This window comes from Misgurnus anguillicaudatus, unplaced genomic scaffold (genome assembly GCF_027580225.2).
Source record: "Misgurnus anguillicaudatus unplaced genomic scaffold, ASM2758022v2 HiC_scaffold_31, whole genome shotgun sequence".
Taxonomy (NCBI): domain Eukaryota; kingdom Metazoa; phylum Chordata; class Actinopteri; order Cypriniformes; family Cobitidae; genus Misgurnus; species Misgurnus anguillicaudatus.
In genome coordinates this window covers 850,323-873,347 of record NW_027395281.1, presented here as the reverse complement: position 1 = coordinate 873,347, position 23,025 = coordinate 850,323, and the positions used below count along the sequence as shown (strand labels likewise).

Genomic DNA, 23,025 nt, shown 5'->3' with positions numbered 1-23,025 from the left:
ATTGAGCCAACAATTTATTTTTTACAGTGTAGGTACTAGTATCTAATGATTAAGAACTAGTATCTAATCGAATAGATACTAGTAACTAAAAAATAAGAACTAGTACCTTAAAAATAGATACTAGTAAATGTAAATGAAAAAATATTAAAACGGCTTGCCATAGTTCCCTCACTAAAAAGCCCATTCATTTTTTTCGCTAAAAATAAACTTGTTTTGTGTAACGTGTATAACCAAACTAAACCTGTGTGTGTGTGTGTGTGTGTGTGTGTGTGTGTGTGTGTGTGTGTGTGTGTGTGTGTGTGTGTGTGTGTTGTAAGGATGGGGTTTGTTGTGAATCTTCAGGGTATGTGACTGTTTGGAGCTCCAGTGAATGTCTGGATTCAGTGTGGATGAGCAGAGATCAGAGCCGCACACCACAGTCACTGCTGGATAAACTCTCTGAAGAGACATCCAGACACACACAGGACTCAGATCTCAGTCTGTCTTTACTCTCTTATACTGAGTCAAAGCTCACAGACGCTCAGGACACTACAGTGTGTGACAGTAAACAGAGCTTACAGGAGGATCAAACCTCCACAGAGTCTCTGGATTCTGTCTGTAACGCTGGAGAACAGCAGCAGATCCTGCAGACCAAACTCAAGATGTGTTCAGTTAAACCGATGGACAGTGGGAACCTGATGATGAAGATGAGAAGAGAAACTACAGCTGATGAAGATCAGACCGAGGAAGATGATGACAATCATGATGATTTTATTCCTTCAGGTGTGTTTAATCTTTTACCTTACATCAGTGGTTCTCAAATGGGGGTACGCGTACCCCTAGGGGTACTTTGGGGTACTGCAGGGGGTACATGAGAGAAAGTGGAAACTGACATTTATAAAATAAATTAAAGGAATAAATCAATAAAATCAGTAAATCATGATGATAGTATTTTATATGACATTAGGACTACACAAATATGCATTTAAAAATCATAAATTTAAAGCACATTGTACAAATGCATGTGCGAGTTCAACCTGTTGATCTTGTCACATGTGCTAAGATTTCAGTTCAGCAGCTTTAGCAACGAGTTACAGAGATACACAGATATATATATCACTCTCATTTCACTGTATTTTAAAGCTAAATGTTGTTGTCTGGTTAAGGGGTACTCGGCTTGAAAAAATCATAAAAAGGGGTACTTCAGCCAAAAAAGTTTGAGAACCACTGCCTTACATGACACTGGATTACACAAAATTGCTTATAAATGGTCACATTTCATTCAGCTTTTACAGCATGCAGGTTCATTTAGCTTGGATAGTACAAAAACAGATAGGTATATTTGCTCCTGGGCTTTTAAACCACCACTGGGTCAGCTCCCCCTTACATTCAGTCACTTATACAGACTTACATACCCTCTCAATCCCTGCGCTCTTGTCACCGTGCGATGTCTTTTTCTCAAAAATTTTCTACGTTGTTCTGATGCAGCAATATATGTCTCGCTTAACGGTTGTTAGGGTACACTGGTTGCTAGGTAGAGAATTTGCATACACCAATGATTATACATCAAGCCTCGAGTAAAACAAGGCCACCCCCATGTCTCCACAATGTTCTGATGCAGAGATATAGGTCTTGGTACATGGTTGCTAGGGTTCTCTCTTTGGTACAGGAGCAAGCGCTAACGCTTAGCAGTCAATCAACGAGTATAATAACTAGTGCTGTCAAAATTAAAGCGTTAATAAGCATTAATGTAAACTAGATATTAAAGTTTGAAGACAAACTTTATGTTGGCTTGAAAAAGCGTAGCCTGAACGTTTAAAACGGTTTGACAGAAGTTTAGTTTAGTAGGCTATCTGGGTGTTAGTATGTTTAAGTATGAAGGTACCCTTATGCAACAAAAATATACTGCAGTATATTGGAAAATATCATGTAATATATTAGGCAATATATTCCCATATATCGGATTTAATATTTATATTTCCCAATATATTGTAATATATGCATAGAAAATATCATGTAATGTATTAGGCAGTATATTCCCATATATAGGATTTAATATGTATATTTTCCATTATATTGCAGTATATGAATAGACCATACATGTATATATTGATACAAAATATATTGTAACCAAGACCAAAAAGGGCACTATGTTTTTCCATGTAATATTTTGTCTTTATATGATTTAATATACTGCAATATATGCATGGGCGTCGCTAGATCCCTTTTACTGGGGCACATGCCCCAGTGTAAATCTTTTGTGTCCTGGTGTAAATCTCAAGTTTAAATTTTAGCAGTTAACTAGTGTATTCCTATACAAAGATAATCCCGGCAAAAACGGATCTATATGCAATGTAGTTACCCAATTTACGCTTGTAAAAGCGACGAAGTAGTCGCATTGACTCGTGCACGCCACGCGAGTTAGCTTATGAAAACATGACCAGACTAAAGTAAGTTTCTAAATAATAATGATAATCTTATTTTGACTCGATCATTATTGGCTTCTTTAGATGAACATGTTTTGTGCAAAGCAGGGAAAGCGAAGCAGACAAGAGAGATGATAAGTTTTAAGGAGGTAAGACAAACTACATCCTCACCCGGTCAGGTCTGAAACATTAGAGGAAAAATCTCAGGAAAACCTTGTCAAGTCTGTAGAATTGAATTGTTGCTGAGACAGATGTAAGATGTTCTTAAGATTATCTAAGTGTACTTCACTGTGCTATTTTGAGGCACCATGAATATGAACTAACATGCACTTTTAACATACTATCTCTGTATAAAAAAATGTATTTAGTTTACACTTGTATTAAACTTGAACACAACTTTTATACAAAGATGGGTTTCAAGTTTACTACAAGTGGTACCTAAATACATTTTTTAATTACATTTTTAGCACATTTTAGTTCATATTTATGGTGTCTCAAAATAGCACAGTGAAGTACACTAAGATGATCTTAAGAACATCTTAAGAAGTACTAAAGATTAATTTTTAGTATATTAAGTACAAAATTAGTGTGCGAAAATAAAGCACTTTAACCCTTGTGTGGTGTTCGGGTCTGTGGGACCCGTTTTTAATGTTTACTGAAAGAAAAATTATGCAATTAGTTGTTGTTTCAACCTCAGATTCATTGGCCTTGGCTCATTTTCTATAAAGAACATAAAAATAATCAAATTTATAATTACTGTACACTGTGTACCCCCCCTACACATTTACATTTGTGGTGTTCGGGTCCACTGGACCCGGGGTTAAAAAGAGTGTAAAAAATGAATGTGCTATGTATCTCCACTCTGTTTTTCTCCTGCCTGGGACTCCTGTGAGTGCATGAGTGTGTTTGTATATATGTTTGTACATATGTGATGGATGCATGTCAGAGTTTTGTCCCTCTGCTCTTGCTGTAATGCCGCAAGCATACAACATGTTCTATATCATGCATGAACATTTGTCTGTACCCACTGTCCCAAACACTTTACCTTCTGTCTAACAGGAACCATTCTACATTTTACTATTATCTCCCTTACAAAAAAATCCATAGTTTTACTGTAGTAAAAGAGTAGTACTCATGGTTATTTGGTATATTGGTTACCATTTGTAAAACCATGGGTGTGTACCTGGTATTTATGACGTTGTGGGGACCAAATGTCCCACAAAGATGTGTGTAAGCATCAGTGTGTGTGAGAGAGTGAATAATAGAGAAAGTAAAATATTATCCATTTATTTTCATCATTCTAAATTGTGGCCAATAGCAACACATTGTACTGCAATGTGTGTGGACATAAGATGGACACAATATATGTGTATAAAATGCAAGAAATGCATAAGCAACACAACTACACAGTAAAAATGTGCTTCTTATGTGTTTTGTTGGCTGGCATAAACAGGTTATGTGTTCAGTGTGGATGATGTGTTATGATACGGCATCTGTTCAGTTGGGGCCTGTGCTGTGTAGACTGACAAAAAATGTGTACAATTTCATAAAGTTCAAAAAATTAAACATCAACACAGATGAAAAACTTTGTTTCATGTATACTTATTTAAGATAAACATGTTTTTCCTCCAATATCTGGATCAGAATAGAATTTTCTTCTTTTATTTCATATTACCACAAAAACGAATGGCACTTTAGTTTATTACAGTTTTTCTCCATTGGTTTGGCTCATTTCTTGAAACAGAAATTACATTCTCAAAACAACATGGACAAACCTCCAAACCACGTGGCAAGTGTTCACAACAGAATTGAATTTCTCATTCATTTCATCAAATTGCAAATATCTAAGTACATGTCTCAATAGCTCAGTACATCTTTGCAACTGATTAAGTAAAGTTAGCCTACATTTAGCAGAATTTCCAAGTGAATAGATCTTGTTGATCTAAACTGATTGGTTGATTCTCAGTCTAATGGTTGTTTACTCCAAAATGTGTCAGCGTTATTTCATTGTATAAGTCATCACATGCACAATAGTCTGTTCAATTGGCAAAATGAGTCAAGAACATAATACCATGAATAACATATATGAATGCTTTGAACATTTGATAAATTTATTACAGCAATTGACAGTCAGGGAAAACTAAAACTTGACTAACAAAGTAGGAGTTTACGCTTTTGTAGAGAATAATGGCATTGGAAGGAAACGAGGCCCCTCACATCCTCGTGTTTGTGGATGAAGCTGGCCACAACCTGGCCAAGGGCCGAAGACGTGGCCATAAAATTATTGCCCACCGGGCCATGGTGGATGTCCGAGGCCAGTGAGGGGGCAATATTACTATGTTTGATGCCATATCTGAGAATGGTGTGGCCACTCACATCCCCAGTCTTGGCCCATACTATACACAGATGCTCCTCATCTTCTTGGACCGCCTTCAGTTTGATTTGATCCCTCAAAATGAGAAAGGTCTCGTCGGGCCTCACCTACCACAATATGTCATTGTATGGGACAATGTGAATTTCTACCGTGGCCTGCTAATCAGGGACTGGTTCACTACTCATCCAAGGATGGTCATGGTGTTCCTACCACCTTACTCTCCTTTCCTCAATCCTATTGAGTTTTTCTCCTCTGGGAGGTGGAGATATATGAGCATAGGGCTCAAAATCAAAGGTCCCTGCTCCATGATGAACGCTGCATGTTAGGATATTACAGGAGATCAGTGTAGGGGATGGTTGCGACATGCAAGCTGTTTTGTTCCCTCGTTGCATTGCAAGGGAGAATATACACTGTGATGTAGATGAGAATCTGTGGCCAGACAGACAGCAGCGTGTGGATGGTCAGGAGGGTGAGGATGGTGGCCAGGAGAGGAAGGGTGAGGACAGCGACCAGTGAAGAAATGTTAGTTCTGAAACTCCCGCATTATTTACAGCACTGTAGGCTGCATATAATTTTCATTGTTTTATGTGTTTATATTAGAGTATATTATGCTTTATATATTTTCTTTTTGGTCTGGTGTATGGAAGTTACTTTGTGTGTGAATAAAAGTGGTTACAATTTCCTTGGCAGTGTGAGTGCAATGTGTGGTGTCAAACCTTGGAGGCTACTCTTACCCTAAAATCCTATTTTTTTTTTCAGTTTTATACACAATTGTATTCTGTTAGCTAGACAAAAAACAGTACAGTAACCATTGTCAATGAAGGACTGGGCTAAGACTGAAATGTGGACATAAGGTATATTTCAATGGTCCTCTGCCATAGTGACAAAACATCTAAACATTTTGACTTGCAGTGCTTACACAATGCCAAAGAGATAAAGCATTTTGGGGGCATTGACTGTTTAAATGAGAAGGATATTTAGTTTTGACACATGAGTGAACTGTTTTGTGAGAGGTATGAGCTTTTGCAGGTGAACCATGGTGTTGTGCCGAACCATCCAAGTTATTTTGACAAAAGCGCCAAGAGTGTTGAGAACGTCCAGTCTGTTTCAAGAAATGAGCCAAAGCAAGGATAAGGATATTTGCCATTTTTGTGGCACTGACGCTTTATATGAAAAAGGAATTTATTTTTGAAGCATGAATGAACAGTTTTGGGAAATATATGAGCTTTTGCAAGTGAGCTATAGTGTTGAGCTGAACTGTAAGACTGTTTTGCCAAATGATCTTAGAGTTTTGAGAATGTAATTTCTGTTTCAAGAAATGAGCCAAACCAATGGAGAAAAACTGTAATAGTCCTCTTCCAGTGCTAAATGACAAATATTAACCATGAATTCTGTCTATTTTACTTGCAATAAGGCTAAAGTAAACATCTATAAACAATATTACATAAATTTGTATGACTGCATTGGTTTAAGAGACTAATAATGCTCTGGGTCCACTAGACCCACAAACATTGTCTAAGTAACAAAAATATGAACACCACACAAGGGTTAAATACACTATGGAAGTGTACTACTTTTTCACCTGGGTTAACACATGAGTCAGTTTTGGTGAACTGTTACTTCAAAACTCTACACACAAATCCTTACATTTCTCAGTGCTTACACCATCTGGTCATATGGAAATCACTAGCATTCAATACTGTTCACTCAAGTCAGCACAGCTTAGCAAACAATTACCAAGCTGGAAACACTAAAAGTCCAAATTGAACACACAGCAATAAGATCCTTCAATAGATACATAAAAGGGCCTGAATCTGTTCATTGAGCTTTGAAACAATGGATCCACAGAGAAATGAAGGAATAGGTCGAGGAGAAGGAGGAGGAAGAGGAGGAGGGAGAGGAAGAGGAGGAGGGAAAGAAGGAGGACGTGTAGAAGGAGGAGAAAGAGGACATGGTGAAGGTGAAGGGAGAGGACATGATGAAGAAATAGGTCGAGGAGGAGGAGTAGGAATAGGAGGAGGGAGAGGAGAAGGGAAAGGAGGAGGACGTGGTGAAGGAGGAGGAGGACGTGGTGAAAGAGGAGGAAGGAGATAAAGGGCAAGGTGACAAGCAATTTCAAGGTGAAATTCAAGCCACTCTAGTTGACCATGTCCTGGTCCATGGTATGACTATGATGGAGGCTGAGCAACGAATAAAGCCTAATTTGAGTCGCTTCACTTATGCCTCAATCTTCAGAGGCTTCAGGGAGGAAAACAGATAGGTGTACTTACAGTAAGACTGCTCTATACAGTTACATTAGTGTGCATAAACTGTTGGACTATGCTACTGGAATAAAGAAATGCATCAAATTGCCTTCCATACAGATAGACATATCAGCAGATGAATGCAGAGGGTGGATCAGGCAAGAGGATTTTACCCTCGCTGTTTGGCTAGGACCAATATAGCCTGTGATGTGAATGAGATTCTCTGGCCTGACCCATAACTAAGACGGGATGTTGAGGCGAAATAATAAAAAAATTACAGTAGTGCTGTGTATAGCACATGAATGAATAAAAATGTGCTAATGCATACATTGATTGTGTCTTTTTGGTCATGTGAAAAGGTTTTTGAGGGGGAGAACCACAAGCAACTTACCAGTTTTGGATATATTGTTTTGAATTGATTGCACCAGTGTGTAATACTATGTTGTAGTGTGTGTGTTTTTGAAAGCTTGTGTGTGTTGTCTGAGGGAAAAGTTTGGTATTTCAGTAAGAGTGAATGGTTTTGAGTGTAGAGCTTCATTTTGACCTGAAAATATGATGTTTGGAGTATTGTGTGTGACTTTATGGAATTGTCTTTACTGTTTTGAGAATATGAGGCATAGTTTCAAGAAATGTGTAATAATGTTAGGTATAATGAAGATTATACTTGTATATATGTATCTTTTGCAGTAACTGTTGAACTGTAGAATAGTGGGTTAAGCAAAGGACATTGTATAGAAGTGTTGCACACTTCTTTCACACAGCAGGCTTTCAAAAAAAGTCAGCAAAAAATGAGGGGCCTGTGCCCCAGTAGAGCTTTATATCTAGCAATGCCCATGAATATATGCATGTGCTATGTATGTATGTATGTATGTATGTATATATGATTTAACAATTTTTACTTTCCAAATAAACAACTACAGCATATTCATGAATATGCATGGCATATAGCCTAAAGAAAATATTGAAGACAAAAATCTGCATTACACAAATAACAGTTTTATTGAAACAGCAGAGACATTTCTTTCATTTTCTACGTTTGTCAGTACTCTACTCAGCACCGACTGCTTCAACCAGAACGCATGCCAAAGGCGATGGAGCATAATGCTTGAGTAGGAAGCTGAGATTCAGGCGCGAGGAGAGGACAGGACACATAAGAGAGACTAGCAACAAGGAGGCTGATAGGTCCTGACCTATAGTCCTTACTCATACTCCTAATCAGTAGGTGGCGGTACTGCACCTAAAAGCTGTTTGTTAACCACCAGTAAAACTCGAGAAGGAGACTGATGGTTGGCATGCTCTCAACCCAGGAAAAACTTCAAGTTTACAAGGTACATAGTTTTCAGAAGTGGTGCTTTCCAGTTTTGATTGCATCTCTTCCAGGAGAAATTTTTGTGAACCAGAGGGGAAGGAGTGAGAAGGGAGAGAGTAATCATTGTTGTTTTGTTCCACAGATGCTGTTTTAAACCAGTTTCCACGGCCGAAGCTGATGTTAGAAAATCCATCAACAGTAGAATATGCGAGCTAAGACACCAGGTGAAGTGCAAAAGCATGGGTATAAAAGTCATTTAAATCAGTGAAGAGCCAAGATGGACTCCTAGCCAGGATAAAGGCCTGTTCTTTTGGCATTTTATTTCTTTGCTTTTACACATTGCCAAAGCTCCTTGAAAGTTTGTTTATTATTTATTTATCTATTATTGTCCGTGCATTTTGTTTATATTGTATTTTAACTGTATAACGGCACTGCTGAAAGTTTGAAATAAATAGACCTTGGTAATTTAAATTGCTTTAATTTATATTTTGTATATTTTCTGTTTTATGTCACTCTTTTAAAATGTAATTTATGTTAATGTAATGCAAGACATTTATGTAATGTAAAGGAAACCACATTGTCTGACCATGTGCAAAACCTCTTGTGGTTGTAGGTCTGTTTAGCTCTCTACCTAAAATTAGTTTTAGTATGTGTGCCTGATTAAAGAAAATAAAGGTGGCTTTTGATAGATTATCCATTAGTCTGTGTTAATATGTGGTATAAATGTGTGTAGATATTTTTATGTATATATTTCTATATAATTTTACATATTATTTAAAATATATTCTACCATATAGTAAACATACATGTGACACTATATCTGTACATATATTGTTAATACATTTTTGCATATCAATCGGAATACAATATGGCGGATATTTATAAATATAATATTGCATATATTTTGAGATATATAAACACATATATTATATTCACGTGCAATATATTAAAAGCGGCAATTATTTATATTGATCAATATTCTGCAATAAATTACATATATATAGAATATATGTATCAACATATTACTCATGTATTTTACAATATACTGCAATATATTGCATACATAAAGAATATATGCATCAACATATTACTCTATATAGCGCCAATATATACTGCAATATATTACATACATTAAGATTATATTTATCAACATATTACTCCATATATTGCCAATATATACTGCAATATATTGCATACATAAAGAATATATGTACCAACATATTACTCCATATATTGCCAATATATACTGCAATATATTACATACATAAAGAATATATGTATCAACATATTACTCCATATATTGCCAATATATACTGCAATATATTACATACATAAAGAATATATGTATCAACATATTACTCCATATATTGCCAATATATACTGCAATATATTACATACATATAGAATATATTTATCAACATATTACTACATATATTGCCAATATATACTGCAATATAGTACATACATTTAGAATATATTTATCAACATATTACTCCATATATTGCCAATATATACTGCAATATATTACATACATATAGAACATATGTATCAACATATTACTCCATATATTGCCAATGTATACTGCAATATATTACATACATATAGAATATATGTATCAATATATTACATACATTTAAAATATATGTATCAACATATTACTCCATATATTGCCAATATATACTGCAATATATTGCATACATAAAGAATATATGTACCAACATATTACTCCATATATTGCCAATATATACTGCAATATATTACATACATAAAGAATATATGTATCAACATATTACTCCATATATTGCCAATATATACTGCAATATATTACATACATAAAGAATATATGTATCAACATATTACTCCATATATTGCCAATATATACTGCAATATATTACATACATATAGAATATATTTATCAACATATTACTACATATATTGCCAATATATACTGCAATATAGTACATACATTTAGAATATATTTATCAACATATTACTCCATATATTGCCAATATATACTGCAATATATTACATACATATAGAACATATGTATCAACATATTACTCCATATATTGCCAATGTATACTGCAATATATTACATACATATAGAATATATGTATCAATATATTACATACATTTAAAATATATGTATCAACATATTACTCCATATATTGCCAATATATACTGCACTATATTACATACATATAGAATATATGTATCAACATATTACTCCATATATTGCCAATATATACTGCAATCTATTACATACATTTAGAATATATGTATCAATATATTACATACATTTAAAATATATGTATAAACATATTACTATATTGCCAATATATACTTCAATATATTACATACATTTAGAATATATGCATCAATATATTACTTCATATATTTCCAATATATTATGGGATATATTAAATAGTATAATGAGATGTATTTAATCAATATATGAAAATGGCAATAATTGCAGTATTGTATAATATATTGCAATATATCACTTACATATATTAAATATATTTTTATATAATATATCATGATATATATTACTATGTAAATTTCACAATATATGGAGACACATTAAATATATTGTCATGTAATATATTGAGAAATATATTTTTGTTGCATAAGGGTAGCATGATTTAACATGATTTAGCATGATGCTAACATGATAAGCATGAAGCTAGCATGAAGCTAACATGATTAGCATGAAGCTAGCATGAAGCTAGCATTATTAACATGAAGCTAGCATGATGCTAGCATGATTAGCATGAAGCTAGCATGATTAGCATGATGCTAGCATGATTAGCATGAAGCTAGCATGATGCTAGCATGATTAGCATGAAGCTAACATGATGCTAGCATGATTAGCATGAAGCTAGCATGATGCTAGCATGATTAGCATGAAGCTAGCATGATGCTAGCATGACTAGCATGTTGCTAGCATGAAGTTAGCATGATTAGCATGAAGTTAGCATGATTAGCATGAAGCTAACATGATGCTAGCATGATTAGCATGAAGCTAGCATGATGCTAGCATGATTAGCATGAAGCTAGCATGATGCTAGCATGATTATCATGAAGCTAGTATGATGCTAGCATGATTAGCAAGAAGTTAGCATGATGCTAGCATGATTAGCATGAAGCTAGCATGATTAGCATGAAGCTAGCATGATGTTAACATGATTAGCATGGAGTTAGCATGATGCTAGCATCATAAGCATGAAGCTAGCATGAAGCTAGCATGAAGCTAGCATGACGCTAGCATGAAGTTAACATGATGCTAGCATGATTAGCATGAAGCTAGCATGATGCTAACATGATTAGCATGAAGCTAGCATGATTAGCATGAAGCTAGCATGATGCAAGCATGATTAGCATGATGTTAGCATGATTAGCATGAAGCTAGCATGATGCTACCATGATTAGCATGAAGCTAACATGATACTAGCATGATTAGCATGAAGCTAGCATGATTCTAGCATGATTAGCATGAAGTTAGCATGATGTTAGCATGATTAGCATGAAGCTAGCATGAGGCTAGCATGATTAGCATGAAGCTAGCATGAGGCTAGCATGATTAGCATGAAGCTAGCATGATGTTAACATGATTAGCATGAAGCTAACATGATTTAACGTGAAGTTAGCATGATTAGCATGATGGTAGCATGATTAGCATGAAGCTAGCACTATTTAGCATGAAGCTAACAAGATTTAACATGAAGCTAGCATGATTTAGCATGAAGTTAGCAAGCTACATTATGAAATTAGCATAAAGCTAGCATGAAACTAGCATGAAGCTAGTATGACTTAGCATGGAGCTAGCATGAAGCTAACATGACCCAAAGACCCAACCCCCATGTCTCTATGATGTTCAGATCCAAAGATATAAGGCTTTGTTTATTATGTTGCTAGGGTGCTCATATTTGGTTGCTAGGGGCGTGGCTTAACACCTCAATAAGAATCCTATTAAGACTGATTGGATGCCTGAGTAAAATGAGCCCACCTCTATGTCTTTGTGACACTGTGCTGCAAAGATATCCATCTGGGCTTTTTATAATGGTAGTCTATGGGAGATGTTGCTAGGGTACCCAAAATTGTTGCTAGGGGTGTGGCTTAATAGCTCTGGGGCGATCCTAAGAGACTAATTGGATGACTGAGTAAAATGAGCCCACCCCCATGTCTCTACGACACTCTAAAGTGAAGATATTCCATCTGGGACGTTTTTATTCCCTTATATGGGCATGTTTCCTGCCCCATTATAAGTCAATGGGAAATTTTGGGGGCCTCTTACACCCCAGGGGTACAGCTTACACCCCATTGTGATGTATGTTCTTACACAGCCTGTCAGCCTCCTTAAATGTGGTAAGCCACAAGTTTCTAAAAGTTTCTCACTCACAGCTATGACCCGTCAAAGTTTGTCTCCATGTTAAGTCAATGAGAATTTTGGGGTCTTTGAGCGCCCCGTTTAGGAATTCGGAAGGTCCCATCAGTTAGAAAAGATATAGCACACTAAGTCAGACCAGTCTGAAGGTCCGTGGAAAATTTGGTGCATATAGCTTGAAAGCTCTAGGACGAGTTAGTGTCAGAAATTTTGGAACAGAAAAAGAATAAGATATAAGTTTAATAGCAATAACAATATATTGGCTTTTTCAAAGCCAACATAATTAATTTTAACAACATTCATTTTATTAACATGCGATTAACGCATTGCACAATTTCAGTTTGAGCTTAGGCCTGGCCCATTGTTAGATAAATTGAGACGCAGCCTACAGTAAATAGTCATTAAATGTCTAAAGTAATCTTTATTTGTACGTTTTTTTGAGAGATGTATCGTCATAAGTTCTTAACTAATACAAATAATGCATGTCCATCCACTTGCACGTCTGAGATTTTGGTTTCGGTTTTAAAACATGGGTTGGAGGAATTGGAAAATAAAGTGCTGGACTTGCTTGGTGTTAAAATAGTTATCAAAAGAGAGAAAGTTCGGGATCTGATTGATGATTAAAAAGTTATTTAGAGTGACAATTAGGGGTGGAACGGTACATGTATTCGTTTCGAACCGAATCGGTACGGGGGTCGCGGTTCGATGCATGCATTTAAACGGAGAATATACGGTATGAAAAAAAAAAAAACTTGCGTGCAAAATAATTAATGTAATGCGGAACTACTGTTAGATACGCGGGTTCTTTTAGGGACAGCTAATCTGTAGCCCCGCTTTAGCTCTGAAGCTCTGATTGGCGCCGAGCCAGCCGAGCTCCGCCTATGTATGCGCTCTATCAGAGCCCTTCTACATTCTCTGGCATTCTGCAGTTTTTTTTTGTCAGGTCGACGGTCAATCCAGTGAGTGACAGCGAATATTGCAAGTGGTGGTTTTCAAGAGTTAGAGGATCCTCCGGCGTCTTTAAGATCGCCAGTTTGGGAAAACTTTGCTTTTCCGGTCAGTTACAGTAATACAGGCGAGAGAGTAGTGGAAAAGACGAGGACTGTGTGTCGCCGTTGTTCAGCGGTTGTTGGGTATGTGAGTGGAAACACATCTAACATGCTAACGCATATCCGACGCCATCACCCAGATGTGAAAATCACTGGAACGAGACAAAAAAAAACTGTTCAACTTCTCCTCCCTACCGTGCTTAACCAGCCTTTAGATACACATACAAATAAGGCCAAAAAAATCACTGAAGCAATCGGAATTTACATGTCATCTTCAATGCGCCCGTATTCACTCGTAGAGGAACCCGGCTTCAAGTATTTGCTGCACATACTCGAACCTCGTTACAATATGCCATCCCGTACACATATAAGGCAAACTGTTGTCCCTTCCATATACAACCAAACACGTGCTTTGATGGAGCACGAGTTGTCAGCTGCACCCTCCGTTTCACTAACAACTGATGGTTGGACTTCTCGTGCTACGGAAAGCTATTTAACGGTAACTGCTCATTTTATTGATTCTGAGTGGGAAATGAAAGCATCAGTTCTACAGACGCGGCCCCTTCATGAGCAGCACACAACCACTCACTTAGCTGAGAAGCTACAGGAGGTCGTGGCAGAGTGGAAACTAGAGAGGCCTGGAACAACTATTTCAGTGACCACAGACAATGCAAAAAACATCGTTAATGCCGTCAGAGAAGCAGGGCTCGGTCCGCACGTAGCATGCTTTGCTCATACCCTAAATTTAGCCGCACAAAAAGCACTTGCAGTCAACCAGGTATCTAGATTATTGGGAAAAATCAGAAAGATTGTTACTTTTTTTCATCGTAGCACAACGGCTGCGTATGTTTTGGAGCGTAAACAGGTGGCCCTCGACTTGCCAAAACACTGCCTCATACATGATGTGTCGACACGCTGGAACTCCAGCTACGAAATGGTCGAGCGCTATCTGGAACAACAAGTTGCCATTTACTCTGCTTTAACAGACAACACCGTAAAGAACAAACATGACGGCTCGGGCTCACGTCTGTCAGATCAAGAGGTGAGCTTCGCAGAGAGTGTGGTTAATATTATGAAACCTTTGAAGACCATCACTACAATTTTGAGCACAGAAACAACGCCGTCGGTTTCAATGATCCTACCACTCAAAACAATGATAATGAAGTCTATGGAGCGAAATGACGACGATGCTCCCATCGTCAGGGAAATGAAAAATGCCATCAGAGAGAACTTGCAAACCCGATACACTGACACACATCTCCAGGATTTCTTTAATAAATGTACTGCATTGGACCCCAGGTTCAAATCGCTCCCTCATTTGGATCCTGCCCATCACCAGAACGTCTTTGAAGATATCACCAAAGAAGTTATGAGCAGAACAGAGCAGGTATGTATTTAATGCATATTCCCTGACAATTTGTAAGTCTTTTTTTAAAACGTATTTGTTTTCTTTAGGGTATTGATTTTTTAAAATAATTTGTACATACTTTTTTCTTAAATATGTATATTATATTTGTGTGTTTTAAAGTGTGTATATTTAGGACCTGCATTTGTGTTAAACAACACTTTGGTCTGGCTTGTGGCTGTTTTAAATGTGCTTTATAAATTAATTAAACTTGAAACTTTAATGCTAAGGTTGTTTTTCGTTACATTTTTCCTTCACTTCTGTCATGTCTTAAACTGAATATTGTTGTTACAGTGTTCACTGATAAAACCCAATAATTGTCTTTGTTTTATAATACTGCAGACTGAGACCACAGAGGCAACACAGGACAGGCCATCAACTTCACAGGCTACTTCCTTACCAGAGATGCCAGAGTCTGAGACATCATCCTCCCCACCTCCTCCAAAGAAGTCAGCCATGGCAGAAGTCTTTGGCTCCCTCTTTGCAACTAGTCAGATGAACAATTCTGATTTGAAGCAGAAGGTGAAGGATGAAGTATATGCCTACATAGCCAAGGAAAGCACTTCTTTGGAATCTGACCCACTTGGCTGGTGGAAGTCCAATGAAACAATATTTCCAAATCTAGCCAAGTTGGCCAAATGCTACCTGGCAGTACCTGCCACCTCCGTCCCAAGTGAGAGGGTTTTTTCAACGGCAGGTGACATAGTCACTGCCACAAGATCTACCCTCACTAGTGAAAGTGTGGACATGCTTGTGTTTCTGAAAAAAAACTTAAAAATACAGTAAAGCTACCTCTAAGAGGTACATTTTGTGATACTGCACATATTGTTCTTTTCTTTTATATTTTATAACAAATGAAGGACCACAGTTTTATTTTAATTTTTGCTTCACCCATCAGAAATATGGACTATGGGACAGTTTATGTTTACCATAGCAAGCCATGGTATAATTGCACTATAATAAACTATAATGTGGTCATAATTTCTATATTCTGAAGTTAACAAGTTTGCCAGTTGGCACTTGGCACAGGTATGCCTGTCACACTTAATAGCATATTTTTTTCTTGTTATTATTATTCTAAGAAATTTACACTTTCAGAAATAAGAGATGCTGTATTTTCTGTTTTTATTGCTGATTGTCAAATTTTGTTTACAAGTTACTGATGGAGTCTGGAGATGATGTGAGGTAGTTATTGTTGTTTACTGTTAAATATATACCTTAACCTTTAACCTTACACACTTAAGGCTGTTGCAGCTATAACTCAGGGGAGAGACTGTATAACACTACGTGGTACAGCTGAGACATTTACAATAAAAAATTGTCTTCTGCATTTTTGTCCCGCTTTCCTCTCCGTTGTACCGAAAATCATACCGAACCGTGACGTCTGAACCGAGGTACGAACCGAACCGGGACTTCTGTGTACCGTTCCACCCCTAGTGACAATACTCAAAAATTATCTTCCTCACACTGATTGAAAGATCTGATGCATGCACACAGACACACAACCCTAATATATGCACACATTGACAGATTTACAGTTGTAATAATATTTGTTTTGGCAAGAATTCAGATAGCGATATACTTCCTGGCTCCTGCATCACCCTGTCTTTGTGGTCAAGCCTCACCATTGGTTGAATTTGATATACACATTCAGATGCACTTACCCCTTGAGGCGTCCCCAAAGTGTCATCGCAGTGACACAGCGCGAGTTCCCTCGAAAGGAAGCTGTAACAACGTATCTTAGAAGGTAACACAATGTAACCTTGCTCTCACTTGAAATATGTCCCCACATTTAGTCCTTGAATTTTAGGGTTTTGGACCTGGAAAGTCCTTGAAAGGTCCTTGAATTTAAAGTTAACTAAAGTTAAAATCACATCTGAAGATTTCCAGTCCACTCCATGCAGTCGCTGTGCAACTCTCCATACTAGGAAATAAATGACTTCTGATCTATTGAGTGTTGTGTGCAATGGATAGATGCAGCTTAAGAGTCAATAACTAGTTATGACCCCATTAGCAGCAATAACTGAATATAAAAAAAAACATACAGAATCTCAGTTTAACCTCTTGTTTGTGTGTTTACAGTTGGTGTAAATGTAAATCATAAGAGATTTCTAATGTTGTTGTCTTTCAGATAAGATCAGTGATTCGTGTTTGGATGGAGAAATAACGTCTTTATCATCAAAAGAGCGACAGACGGCACAAACCTGCATCACCGATGGAGAGACATTGAGCTCACAGAGACATTTAGATAAAAATGCAGAACAAAAACTCTTGACCTCCACCAGATCTGAGATCAGCTTCACTACCTTACAAAAATATAAACGTCATCATTCAAAAGTGCACAGAGAGAAGAAGTGTGGGAAGGATCTTTTAGCATCAACGTCTCGTATTAATGCTCACGTGAGGTCACACAGTGCTGAAAAGTCTTTCTACTGCACTGAATGTGGCAAATATTTCAGCACCAAACAAAGTCTTCATTTTCATCAGAGAATTCACACTGGAGAGAAACCATACGAGTGTCCTCACTGTGAGAAGAGATTCAGCCAAAAACATCATCTGAAGTCACATATGCTTAAACACACCAATGAAAGACCGTATCAGTGCAGTCAATGTGACAAAACCTTTAAGGATTTAAGTTCATTAAAATCACATCAGAATATTCACTCTGAGGAGAAACGCTATCAGTGTTCACACTGTGATAAACGTTTCGGTCAGAAATCGAATCTGATTATCCATGAGAGAGTTCACACTGGAGATAAACCTTACGTCTGCTCTCACTGTGAAAAGAGCTTCACTACTCAAGGTAATTTTAAAGTTCATCAGAGAGTTCATACAGGAGAAAAACCTTATGTCTGCTCTCACTGTGGTAAGAGATTCTCTGATCCAAGTAATTTTAAAGTTCATCAGAAAACTCACACTGGACAGAAACCTCAATCACTGTACTGTTTTTGGGAAGAGTTTCAGCAAAAAATGTAATCTAATGACACATGTGCGTATACACACTAATGAGAAACCATATCAGGTTTTAGTGAGAGACCATAGAACTCATACAGGTGAAAAACCTTACAAATGTTCTCAGTGTGAGATGCCAGATTCCTTAAAAGCCCATTTGAGAGTTCATACGTGAGAGAAACCTTACGGGCCCTATCATTCATCCAGCGCAATGAGCGACACAAGTGTCTTTCGCTAGTTTCAACCTGGCGAAATTATCATCTTCACGTTAAGCTTGGACCAAGTTGTTTAAATAGCAAATGCATCTGCGCCCAATTTTGCACCCATGAGCGTTCTGGTCTGAAAACGAGGTGTTTTCAGGTGCATTCTTGGTGCGTTGCTATTTTGAGGCAACTAAAATAGACTACACCATTAACCAACTAAAACCAGGGGCCTATACCATGAAGGTAGCTGAACAAACTCGGAGTTACAGGATTGGTTTTGAGTTGACAAAACCAAACCGATGCAGTCAGGCTTTATTGGTCCCATGAAGCGGCTTATCAACTTTCTCTGTCAACTCAGGCTTTGATCTGTGCGTGCACATAAAAGAGTGACGTCGGCACGAACAATCAATCGGAATAGAAAACGGAGAGAGCACTAAGCAGTGTATTTTTTTAGCGGAGGAGCATAAGCTAATTATACAAAAGTATGAAGATTATAAAAATGTATTTCAAGAGCGAAATAATACTGCCTCTGCTCTTTTTAATATATATAACATGTTCATTAACATACTTCATTGTATAATATATTTAGGTAGGCTACCCAAAGTGAAATATGCTTTTATTAAGTTAATGTACACTGTTAAATTTGTTAATAATCTTACAGGGAATTTTATAAAAGCCCTCTTTTAAAGACATGGTCGGGAAATGTCGGGGAAACACTATGAAGCTGTTAAAGGAATATTTTTTGACAAGAAAAATAACAAATATACACTTTTAAAGCACAACTTTTCGTTTAGGTCCGGTCGAGCGCAACCTAACGTATATGCGTAGTGACGTAGGGAGGTCACGTGTTACATATATAAAACGCACATTTGCGGACCATGTTAAACAATAAACTGACACAAAGACATTAATTAGTATCAGTTGACATACAACAACGTAGGAACGGTCCTCTTTCACCACATTTGTAAACACTGGGGCGGAGTTTCGCCTTGGTCCTCTGTGACCTCTTGACGTGATGACGTATTGCGCCGGGTCACGCTAGCGCATGACGACCGGATCTAAAAGAGAAGTTGTGCTTTAAAAGTGGATATTTGTTATTTCTATTGTCAAAAATTACAATCGTTTTGCTAGATAAGACCCTTATGCCTCGTTTGGGATTGTTTATAGTCCTTTGAAACTTCGTTGAAAAAAACTGTTAAGTGTTGAATTAAGTATTAATTGTTGGTGTCTATTAAAGTCCATTAAAATGAGAAAAATCCTGCAATGTTTTCCTCAAAAAACATAATTTCTTCTCGACTGATCAAAGAAAGACATCAACATTTTGGATGACGTGGTGGTGAGTAAATTATCTGGATTTTTCTTTTAAGAAAATGGAATATTCCTTTAATGTAGCCTACAGTGCGTGGACCACCTTGCGCATGGTTCGACAAACCGTGTTTTGTTGTGGTTTTCCTTTTCCTCGAATGAAACAATCTTCAGTCTTAGGTTTTGATTTCAAGAGATAAACTTTTAATTTCTGGTCAAATAAAAAGCCGAGTCTGCCCTGGTGAATCCCCCCCCCCCAGAATCAGAGTGTGGTCCTGGGAGGATCCTCCAAAGTCAGTCTGACCTGCTGAGCCCTGGCTTGGTAAATATATAGGTTTTTGTTCCCTCCCCTCCATGGTTCAAACAATATGTTTCTGTTCAGGCTTGTAACTTGAAGAACCACATGACATTCCTCAGACCAGTGTCTCCTTCCCATGACCTATTTGACCTTTGGCTATTCACTATACTCAAACCCTTTGTGCCCTTTGACATGAAACATGAATACAAACAGCTGGCTCTTAAATACACACAGATGTTTTTTAAACTCCTGATACACACAGATACTGCATAGTTGGATTATAATGGTAAAGTCATGATGCACATATTTGGATTAAAATAAACTACTTCAGTTTTCCCCACCGACCGCATACTGTACCACTTGCAAAAAAGCGCAACGCAATACACATCATTTGCGGCACAGTAAGGGCATGGATTCAACGTGATAGATTTCTTATGTGAGGCTAGAAGTTTGCAAAGATAAGATCCCTTCTGTGGAAAATCTAGATATTTCAGCAAAAATAACTGGGCAAGGGAAAACTAAAAACTCTCTCTACGAAGTGGTCTTCTAACTATTTGCGCGGAGACCTCTGAGACTTATTTCTGCTTTGGATGTTTAAGCCCTCCTTTTTTCTTTTTTTTTTCAATATGTTTTATTGTCATTTTCTCATTTTATAACCCCAGAACAAGTACACTTGCTTACACCTCTTCACATATTCATCTTCCATTAATACTTCTTAAAAAAAAATATTAATAAATAATAATAATAATAATATTAATAACTAACAACAACGAAAAACAAACAAAAATAAATAAATCTTTAATAAAGAAAAAAAAATAATAATAATAATTACATTGTCTGTAACAAATTTATATACTATATTGTCAAAAAAAAAAAAAAATTCCTTTCTATAGTCTGCAGTCCCAATTTACAAGATATTTATGTATGGCTCCCACAGCCGATCATCGAAAGCCCTCCTTTTTTCTTAGTTTTTTTTCCTTTTTTTTCTTTAAATGCGGTATCAACACGGAAAGTAGTGATTGTTAAATATTCCTTAATGTTTATGTTTGAATATAAAAGTTAAATAAAAAAATACAAAGAAATAAAATTTGCGCGGAGACGCTGTAGTTACGTCAGCTATACATTTCTTTGCTCGCAGCTGATTGGTCAAACTGCAGTCTCAGATCTCGAATCCAGAACATAGCCTGCCCCGGGGCAGGTTAGCCGTGCAGCGTAAAAGGTACCATGGAGACTAACACCGATTAAAGCCGCGCTACTTTCATGGTACCTAAAACCCAGGGTTGGCGCAAACTAATCTTAAACTTACCTGGTATAGGCCCCTGGTTTATAGTCTAAATTCAATGGCACAATATTGTTTTTGTTATTTAATGAGCGCAGTAGGAATAAGGGATGAAAATGCGCGTTTGCTAATCACACACATGGATGCGCAGCAGAACACAACCCTTTTATAATATGAAAAATTAAAGGATTAAAATGTAAAGATTATTATTGAGTCTCTTGGACTTAAATGATGATTGATTATGAGACGTTAGAAGGTGTAAAGAGCTGCTTCACCTGTAGCCTGGTAAGAGATTGTTTTGCTTTAAACAAATGCTTCTGTTTTTAAATGCTACCTCACGAATTTATTGTATATGATGACTTTGTACCTGTGGATATGGTGAGATAAGAAACATTTTTAAGTAATGCTTTAAAGGGGACATTCCACAAGACGTTTTTAAGATATTAAATAAATCTTTGATGTCCCCAGAGTATATTATGTGAAGTTTTAGCTCAAAATACCATATAAGTAATTTATTGTGGCATGTTAAAAAGGCACTTTATGGGTCTGAGCAGAAATGCACCGTTTTTGTGTGTATCCCTTTAAATCCAAACGAGCTGCTCAGGTGGGCGGAGTCTCAAGCGCTCACGCTGTAGACATGACAGAGCATCGAGGAAGATTCTCTCACGAAAGAAGTTAGTGAGCGATGTTAAGCATTATATATTTGAACAAGTTTAAAAAGTCAATCATCTGTTTTATGCATACTAAATACATGTTTATCAGAAGATGGGGAACATTGTGGAATAAAAATAAAGACTTTTAGGTCTCATATGCTGCCAGTGTTTTAAACAGGCACAATGATTTTCAGCATGTTACAATAAATTACACTTCCACAAACACTCAGATGTAAACTTTTTGACCAAACAACACGAGCACATTTAAATGATTTGTAATAAAACAACACGTTTAATGCTTAAACTTTAGAGAAACAGATCACATGACATGTTTAAGTTTATTGTGATTGAACACATTCGCGTTTCTGTCAGTCTCTCATCTATCTTGTTACTCCTCGTATTCATTTGAAACTTCAGAGAAACATTAAACAACATATTTACTTATTGTGTATGATAGTGAATATGCGTTGTTCTCTTACTCTGTCTCGTGCAGTGCATTAATCCTCGTGTTCATTCATATAAACTTCAGAGAAACACATTAAACATAACTTACTTGAAAGCGAACCGTCGCGTTGCTCTCTCTCTCTCTCTCTCTCTCTCTCATTCTCTCGTTCGTTTACTCGCTCTCTCTCACTCACTCGCTCTCTCTCTCTTGCAGGTTAATCCTTTAGAACGTTAATTCAATCTTTAAAAATATTAAAACTACAAGTTATAAGATTGTAGGCTCCTGTTTGTGTTTGAGGTAATACAAACGCGTCATGCTGTCAGTCATACTTTCTCTCGGGCTGTTTCTCAATTCCAAGAACGCAAAGAACGGACTTGCGTCCTCGTGGAGATCGGTCTTGCCGAGATAGGACCAACTGCAGACGCGCAGAACCCTACGTCATGACAGTCTGAGACTGACAGCCCCAGCCTGACAGTCTGAGGACGGAAGTGGCGGAGTTGTAATCTCAGACCGGAGAATTATTAAGTGTGCTTGCAAAAGCACACTTATTGTTCTTCTTAAGTTTTATTATTATTATTATTATTTTTATTATTTTTCCCGGGTAGATTTTTTTGGCCAGCTCTAGCGACCAGACCGTTTGACGCAGAGACACCGTTCAAACTTTAAAATGTTCGGGCAGTACCGGTGTAAGTTGCTTGAGAAGATGAAGTCACAGATC

General features: G+C 37.0%; 2 protein-coding genes across 2 annotated transcripts; both read left to right on the top strand.

The window, feature by feature from the left end:
* The first annotated feature begins 265 nt into the window (after positions 1-265).
* LOC129452873 (uncharacterized) lies at positions 266-21,622 on the top strand. The gene is made up of 2 exons (XM_073865504.1): positions 266-762; positions 17,304-21,622. The coding sequence occupies exons 1-2, from the start codon at positions 390-392 to the stop codon at positions 18,146-18,148; spliced, it is 1,218 nt and encodes a 405-aa protein (XP_073721605.1). The 5' UTR covers positions 266-389; the 3' UTR covers positions 18,149-21,622.
* LOC141363040 (E3 SUMO-protein ligase ZBED1-like) lies at positions 13,418-15,170 on the top strand. The gene has a single exon (XM_073865502.1). The coding sequence runs from the start codon at positions 13,877-13,879 to the stop codon at positions 15,164-15,166; it is 1,290 nt and encodes a 429-aa protein (XP_073721603.1). The 5' UTR covers positions 13,418-13,876; the 3' UTR covers positions 15,167-15,170.
* Positions 21,623-23,025: the final 1,403 nt, after the last annotated feature.